Source organism: Cajanus cajan, chromosome 5 (genome assembly GCF_000230855.2).
Source record: "Cajanus cajan strain Asha chromosome 5, NIPB_CcT2T_4, whole genome shotgun sequence".
Classification (NCBI taxonomy): Eukaryota; Viridiplantae; Streptophyta; class Magnoliopsida; order Fabales; family Fabaceae; genus Cajanus; species Cajanus cajan.
In genome coordinates this window covers 216,759-224,353 of record NC_138521.1, presented here as the reverse complement: position 1 = coordinate 224,353, position 7,595 = coordinate 216,759, and the positions used below count along the sequence as shown (strand labels likewise).

The following is a 7,595-nucleotide window of genomic DNA, read 5'->3' as shown; positions in this document are numbered from 1 at the left end:
TAATCACAAGGTTACCTTCTCCCATCTTAAGGTTGAACAACCGACGCATTATGTGTACTTTGTTGGCTGCAGATGGTTTCTCATACATGTCTGATAGTGTCTTCATCAGACTTGCAGTTGTCTTTTCATTGACGATGTTGAACGCGACATTCTTGGCCAATGTCAGCCTGATCACGCCAAGAGCCTGTCGATCTAGCAAGTTCCACTCTTCCTGTTTCATATCGTCTGGCTTCTCCCCTATTAAGGGTTGATATAACTTCTTTTGATACAGATAATCCTCTATCTGCATCTTCCAGAAGCCGAAGTCTTTACCATCAAACTTCTCTATCTTCACCTTCCCTTCTTCTAATACCATTGTTCTGCTGCTGAGAAAAGCTCTTGCTCTCTAAACTGAGACTCTCTCCTCTTAAACTGAGGAATTCTGAGAAAAGCTCTCACTCTCTAAACTGAAGATTATTCTTTTCTATTGTGGAAGATCAGATAAAACTGCAACCACAGAGCATACTAAGAATACTCTCCTCTCACTCTCTAAACTGAAGATTATTCTTTTCTGTTGTGGAAGATCAGATAAAACTGCAACCACAGAGCATACTAAGAATACTCTCCCGAACCTAGAGCTCTGATACCAGTTGTTAGGCAACTGGCATTAAAAGAGAGAATAAAAGGATAGAAGAGAGAAATAAACAATACTAAGAGTATTTGTTTTTGGTGTATCTTAAACCTTACAAGGTGCCTCTATATATATAGCATAAGGAAGAGGCAAGCATTACAAACTAAGTGATGTGGGACTTAATAAGTAAGTTAAACTAAACAATGTGGGACTACTTCAATTTTAGAACTTAGACTACACACTTAACACCTCGTATCCTTGATATGATTTGACATTATTCTGCAATAAAAGAGAATTAAAACGGACAAAATATACGCCAAATTAATTATTCCAATTGATGAAATAATCCCAAGAATTATGCATGAGGGCATAGTATATCCCATATTACATTCCTTTCCATATAGATCTCTAATTGTGTATTAACAACTAGATTAATCGTGAAATATAGTATCTTTAAAAATAGTTTCTAAAAGAATTAAATTTTATGATCTTATTATTTTTTTTCCATATATATATATATATATATATATATATATATATATTCTTTTGAGATAATATTATTCAAGATATAATTGGTAAAGGTAGACAACAATTTTAACGAACATTTAAACCTTCATTCACCATAAAAACTAATCCTTTAATTAGACTTGATTAACCCTAACAGAAAAGATTTTTGCTTATAAAAACTGGATCAAAACTAAAATTTTATTTCAATTATGTTAGGCTATAGTGACATTTCACTTTTGATCGCCTAATGTGCTTCTTATCCTATCTTAAGTGTGACATAAAATTTTGATAAACTGCGTTATAAAAAATAAATGAAAATTATAAACTAATGACAATATTTTGATTTTTAAATACATTAATTATTAGTCAATACTTGATACTAAATTTTACATTTAAATTAAAAAAAGTTAATGCCTTAAATATTTTTTTTTCAATTACGTTTTAAAACTAAATGTTTGACCGTGAAAGTCACACTCTTGAATGTAAATTAATTCATAATTATCAACTTTAGAATACTATGTGAATCATATTTATGTTTATGAAAAAAAAAGCACAAAATTGTGTATCTTTATCCACATAATTGTTTAGGCTTTTATTTCACAGTGAAAAATTATTTTTTGTACTTTTCAATAAATAAATTAAAAAAAAATGTTCCAATATAAATTTTATATTTGACATTATTTTAGACAGTAATATTAAACGAGTAAATTATTCCTGTTAAATTCAATAAACAGATTCTAAAAGTAGATCATAATTGATCATAATCTGTAAACGGATAAATTTTAAAATAAAGGTGGATAAATAACGTAATATAAACGGATATATTTGTGGTTAAAAATGAAGTTGGAGAAGGGAAGGTTGAAAATTTGAAATAGGAGTAATGGAACAGGAAGAAGAAGTGCGTATGCGAAAAGCATATTTTGGTGTAAAAGATAGACTAAACATTACAAAAGCTTTTGTTGTACAAGCTAGAACTAGAAGTTGAAAAGAGTGAAATTTCTACGAAAAGTACATTCTATGGTTATTAGCATAGTGAATTAATATATGTAAGAATTAATCATCAAAGTCATCGGTCCGACCAAAGGCTCCAAGATCCTCCTTCATTGTTATAGTTGAATGTTGAACTAATCGTACCAAAGCCTGGACTAACTCTGACACAGGTGGCCGAAATTCAGGCTCAGTCTGTAAGAATATGAAAAGGCATGTTATGTTATGTTATGTTACGTCAAGTTATGTTTAATGATATCGATCATAAGTATAAGTGACCTGGACACAGAGGGCGATGATATCAGCAAATCGGAAGAGTGACTTAGGAGGGTAAAGACCCCGCAAGGCAGGGTCAACCATTTTCTCCACCGCAATAACGTCATGAAGTAGTGGGGTGGCCCAACGAACCAGACATTGTTCTGCTTTTGGCTTTGAACTAACAACATACATGAAAACTCAGTTATGTTATCACTTATGGAATATATATTGCAATCGTCGTACAATACCTGTCAAAAGGCATTCGACCTGTCAAAAGCTCCAGCATTACTACCCCGAAACTGTATACATCACTCTTCTGGGTAAACGCTGAAGGTTGTGTGCATTCTGGTGCATTATATCCTGCCCCAAGATTTTGGCTAGTACGCTACCAACAAATAACACTCATTATCAACACCACAATAATCAATTGCATTAGTAAAGAGAAGGAGCCTAAATCAAGAAATTAAAACCTGGTGGAAGGATGCCAAACCATAATCTGCGAGACGAGGATTCAGATCCGTGTCAAGCAAAATATTGGAGGACTTAATATTCTTGTGCAATAAAGGAGGAGAGCAAATTTCATGTAGGTACCTGAAAATTAAGATTAAAAGAAAATTATACTACATATGTTGACTGCTGGTACTATGAGAAAATGCAAGAGATTCAGACTAACTCAACAGCCCGAGCTGTTCCCAATGCAATTCTGACTCTGGTGTTCCAAGTTAGTGGTTTGCTGAAGTCGTCTGATAAGTGTAAAAAGTGATGGAGAGAGCCATTTCTGAAATAATCATACATTAACATGTGCTCTTGTTCTGAACAATAACCGACAAGCTCAACAATATTTGGGTGGTGAATTCTGCTTATGTTTGTAACAATGTGAGAGAATTCCTCAGGAGGACCACCATTGAAAAGAGAAGATTTGATTTGTTTTACAGCCAATACCTGATAAACACCAACATAGGTATTTGCATTATGAAAATTTCATGCACATACAGAATGTACGTACGTACCTTTCCATCAGCATATTTAGCCCGATATACACGTCCTATGGATCCTTCACCAAGAAGTCGGCCTGAAGCAAAATTAGCAGTAGCAGCCTGCAACTCTTGCAGTGAAAAACTAGTAACACGGCTTGATGCACTTCTTTTAGAATTTAGACGAAGTGCAAACTCATTGTCATTAAAGGATTGCACACAATCCGAGACTGACGAACTCACACCAATTGATGGAGATTTTTGCAAAGCCTGTACGTCTATTGAAGTCGAATCCATTGACTTAAATCCTGTCACCAATATGCCAACTGAAATCAATTAATTGGAAAATCACTTCAACTTCAATAACACAAGCTATTGCAAAACCACCTTTGTTGACATCATCTCTTGGTAACTCCTGAGATGTAAAAGATTTATGCTTGCTACGCCCCTCTTCTTCGATATAATGTGAAGAAGGTCTTGATGACCTTCTCTTACAAAGAGCAACAGCAATTATAATTACTACTAGTATGCCAAAAGCTATGCCTGCTATAGCTACTCCACTGAGAACAGATTTTTTCTTCTTTTTCTCCGAATGCTTCTTCAGAGGGGGAGTACCAGGAGGCGGAGGAGGTGCTGAACCCTTTGACCAAGAATTTCCTCCAGTTCTTTGGAGTTAACAACGCAAAGTTAGAGAAACAACCTAAGTACCACAACATCCTTCAATAAATGAGTGCTAAAAAATACTTACTGCAAGTTATTTATATCCTTTAACTCCTCAGGGACCCAACCGGTAAATTTGTTGTTTTCAACGTTCCTGTTAAAATTAAAATAGCTACTATTTGTTACTATCTCGGTACAGTAAATCCAATTCACTGTCGAATTCAGGTACATCAGTTCTTCAGGTACTTCACTACTAATTCACTTTTTCAAAACTAAATAATTCATCATTAATATTTTTTGTCTTCACCAAAGTGATTCATAATTTTACTACACAGCGTTGACATTTTACTTCCTCATAATGAAAGGCATTGCTCATGGTATTTTGCAAATAACGGAAATGGAATGAATAGGTGACCACGTTGTCATATATAAATATGATATATATGCATATCTAGATGATCCTAGAAATAGTGCACTGCAAACATTGACACAAATATATTAAACATTTTATAAAGGGGATGGAAAATCTTTCCATGCGCAAGGTGGGCAAACATGAACTTACAAATCTTCAAGTGGAAGTTTGGCAAGGACATTTACTGAACCAGTGAATTGATTGTTTTGTAGATGCCTGTACAAGGACAAACAGAAGTTTACAGTGAAGATGCGTGTGTATATTATACCCTGATAGTGCTAATGATTGTGTTCTTACAACTTCTTGAGGTTTTTGAGTGATTTGAGACTCTGAGGTAGGTTTCCCGATAGTGAATTGAATGATACATCCCTGCATGTTATTCAATTATAAAAGGTTAATAAAATTTTGGCTTAATTGCTTTTTTATCAATGATAAAAGGTTAATAAAATCTTGACTTAATTACTTTTTTATCCTTTTAATATTATAGTTGTACGATTTTGGTTCCTAAGATTTTAAATAAGGAACTTTAGTATTTCAAGTATTATAATTATATGATTTTGTATTTCAAATTTTAATTAGGTAATTTTAATTTTTAAGTATTGTAATTATACTATTTTTTTAATGACTTGTTGCATCAACATAGAGGGGAGAAATCCTCAAAAGCTCAATATAACAATGGATTCAAATGAAAAAAATTGGAAATGAGAGGGGTTTCCATTACAGAACAATCTCTAAGTAAAAATTATCTGTCTCCCAAGCAAAGCATCAACGAACAGTTCACACTTAGTTTTTTACATGCCATATTTCACATACACAGCTGGAACTTGGTTCTTAATAATAGCTTCTAGCTTGACTCCAGTTAAATTCCAAAAACAACAATAGCATGAAAGTACATATTTAGATATTGGAAACCTTGCTGCATGTTCTCACTTACAGTTGTTTGAGTTTATTGAGCTTCTCAAACATATCACCCAACTGGTTTTTGAGCTGATTATGTGCAAGATTTCTGCATGCATAACATGTTGAGAAACAAAACAAAAGTTCCAAGAAAAATTATGAATAAAATAAAAAGAAATTAAGGCACTTTGCTTACAGATGGTTGAGATCACCCATCTGAGAAAAGGAATAAGGCATACTTCCACTGAAATGGTTCTTTGAAAGATCTCTGCATGACCAGATAACAAAATTATTGATGACAAACATATGTACCACTCAAATGCTGGTTACCTAGAAGAAGAAAGATTCTGAACATATTACATTTTTGAGCTTCCTTTAAAATAATGAATCCAATCATCTTTGATAAAGAATGTTATGAAGCACTACTTAATTTTTAACAATAATATAAAGCATATATTCAAACTTTGGAAACCTAAAATTATATTAATTAATATCTTAGCATGATGGAAATCCCAAATCTACCTAATTATGTTTTAGGTGAAAAGGCTCAATAACTCTCAAACAAGAACAATATATGGGAAGTTACTATATAGAACCAATTGCTCTAAAAGCTTGCGCTATTAGGTGTAAACCCATCCCATTAATAAATTATATATCTTCAACACACCATGACATGAAAATCTTAGGGCTTGAAGCTCACCATATCTTGTGCTGGAATAATAATTTAATTAGAAGAATGGGATGGTAAGTATCCAACTCCTAATCACTTGGTCATGTGGTTTCGAATACCAGTCATCCTAAAAGCTTAACTTATTAGGTGCAGCCAAAAGTATTATATTATGGGCTAATGAGATGGTAATGTTATATTTGGCACCATTTTATGCAAATGAATTTGTAACCGAGCTTACTTACATATAATGAGCATTTGGAGGAAGTTGATATGGTATTTCGCCCTTGAGGTTGTTGTTGCTCAAATCACTGTACTATGAAAAATTAATGCATGGCATATAAGTGATGTTCTCTTATCATTAAAGAAAATGAAAAAGAAAGGAAGTGTGTATTTGAAGATCAGGGCCTCACAAGTAGGTAACCGATGTTAAGCTGGACAACTGGTAGCCCATTGATCCAGTAAGTCCCAGATTAGATAAATTTCTATTGAAAGTAAAAATAGTTAGTATATATGTCTCAGCTTCATCGAACCAGTAGTTGATGAATTATTTACATATGCAGATGGATAAATGAAAAGAAACAAAGTCTATATTACATTTCTGTGACAGAAGAACCTGAGCATTTGATTCCTTCCCAGGAGTCGCCACAAGGATCACCTCCACCTGATTTCCAACCACTCAACTTTGAAGGGGAATTTAAGCTGCTATACATTGCATTAAGGGATGAAACTGCAAAAGTTGTTTCATCATTAAGCATAAGAATTTAAATTAGAAACGAGAACAATGAATGCAATCAATAAAGTTTTTGGATACCATCTTGGGAGTTAGTTTTGCAATGAACTGCGGTGGTTGAGACCGCAAGCAAAGCAATCCACAACCTTGCAAGGTTAAGGTTGTGGTGCATTTTCTAGCACAATGGAATGCAGAATAGAAAGGAAAAGAAGCAAGGTGGTGGTGTTTGTCTTTTGATCCAACAGGAGAGAAAAGAATACAACATTGAATTTGGAGCAAACATAACATTCCTTCAACACCAACACAATTTCAAAGACATTTGTTCCAATGCCTAAATTTAGGAGGGAGAAGGAAACGGGTATGAATTACACGCCTTAAAATGCCTGGTAGCGCACTCTTTTTGCAGAGTTGCATCCGCAGATTAAGAATTTTCATTCTTATGTCAAAGATATAAATTCAATTTTATATTCACCAAAATAAATTTTATATTGATGATCGACATGAATATTTTAATGCTCAAGAGTTATGCTTTTTTTTTTTTTTCTTTGATAAGATATTTTTAGTGTAATTTATAACACCAATCCCCCAAATTAGGTAAAACCTTTATATAAACCATTATTATATTTTTGGTTAATCATAGGAAAAAATGGAGAATACTGAATTTGAAAGCACTAATCCTTGACTAGGCTCTTTGAGAAAGTATAAGTTCTTATGATTAACCCTTCCTGTAGTATTCGCATAATATAGATCTATATAGGATTTCATTCTCATGATATGTTCTGACTTCCTCTTTAGTAACTGGGGCAATGAGAACAGCAGCACGAGTTGGGGAATATTTCTCAACAATAGATTTTGCCTTACCTTTACCTCATGAGCTCACAATATATAGT

At 33.5% G+C, this 7,595-nt stretch overlaps 1 protein-coding gene across 2 annotated transcripts; it reads right to left on the bottom strand.

The window, feature by feature from the left end:
* Window positions 1-1,969: 1,969 nt before the first annotated feature.
* Window positions 1,970-7,040, bottom strand: LOC109807669 (protein STRUBBELIG-RECEPTOR FAMILY 5). Of its 2 annotated transcripts, XM_029273308.2 has the most exons (16): window positions 6,787-7,040; window positions 6,570-6,702; window positions 6,386-6,457; window positions 6,218-6,283; window positions 5,502-5,573; window positions 5,343-5,414; window positions 4,706-4,777; window positions 4,559-4,624; window positions 4,085-4,150; window positions 3,724-4,001; window positions 3,373-3,644; window positions 3,036-3,304; window positions 2,833-2,953; window positions 2,611-2,747; window positions 2,384-2,540; window positions 1,970-2,299 (listed from the first exon to the last, which is right to left on the bottom strand). In XM_029273308.2, exons 1-16 carry the CDS (start codon window positions 6,875-6,877, stop codon window positions 2,171-2,173), a joined length of 2,073 nt encoding a protein of 690 aa, XP_029129141.1. In that variant the 5' UTR covers window positions 6,878-7,040; the 3' UTR covers window positions 1,970-2,170. The 2 variants fall into 2 exon arrangements, with proteins under 2 accessions (XP_029129141.1, XP_082930787.1); XM_083074661.1 differs by lacking the exon at window positions 6,787-7,040 and having other exon boundaries at window positions 6,218-6,288; window positions 6,570-6,602.
* Window positions 7,041-7,595: the final 555 nt, after the last annotated feature.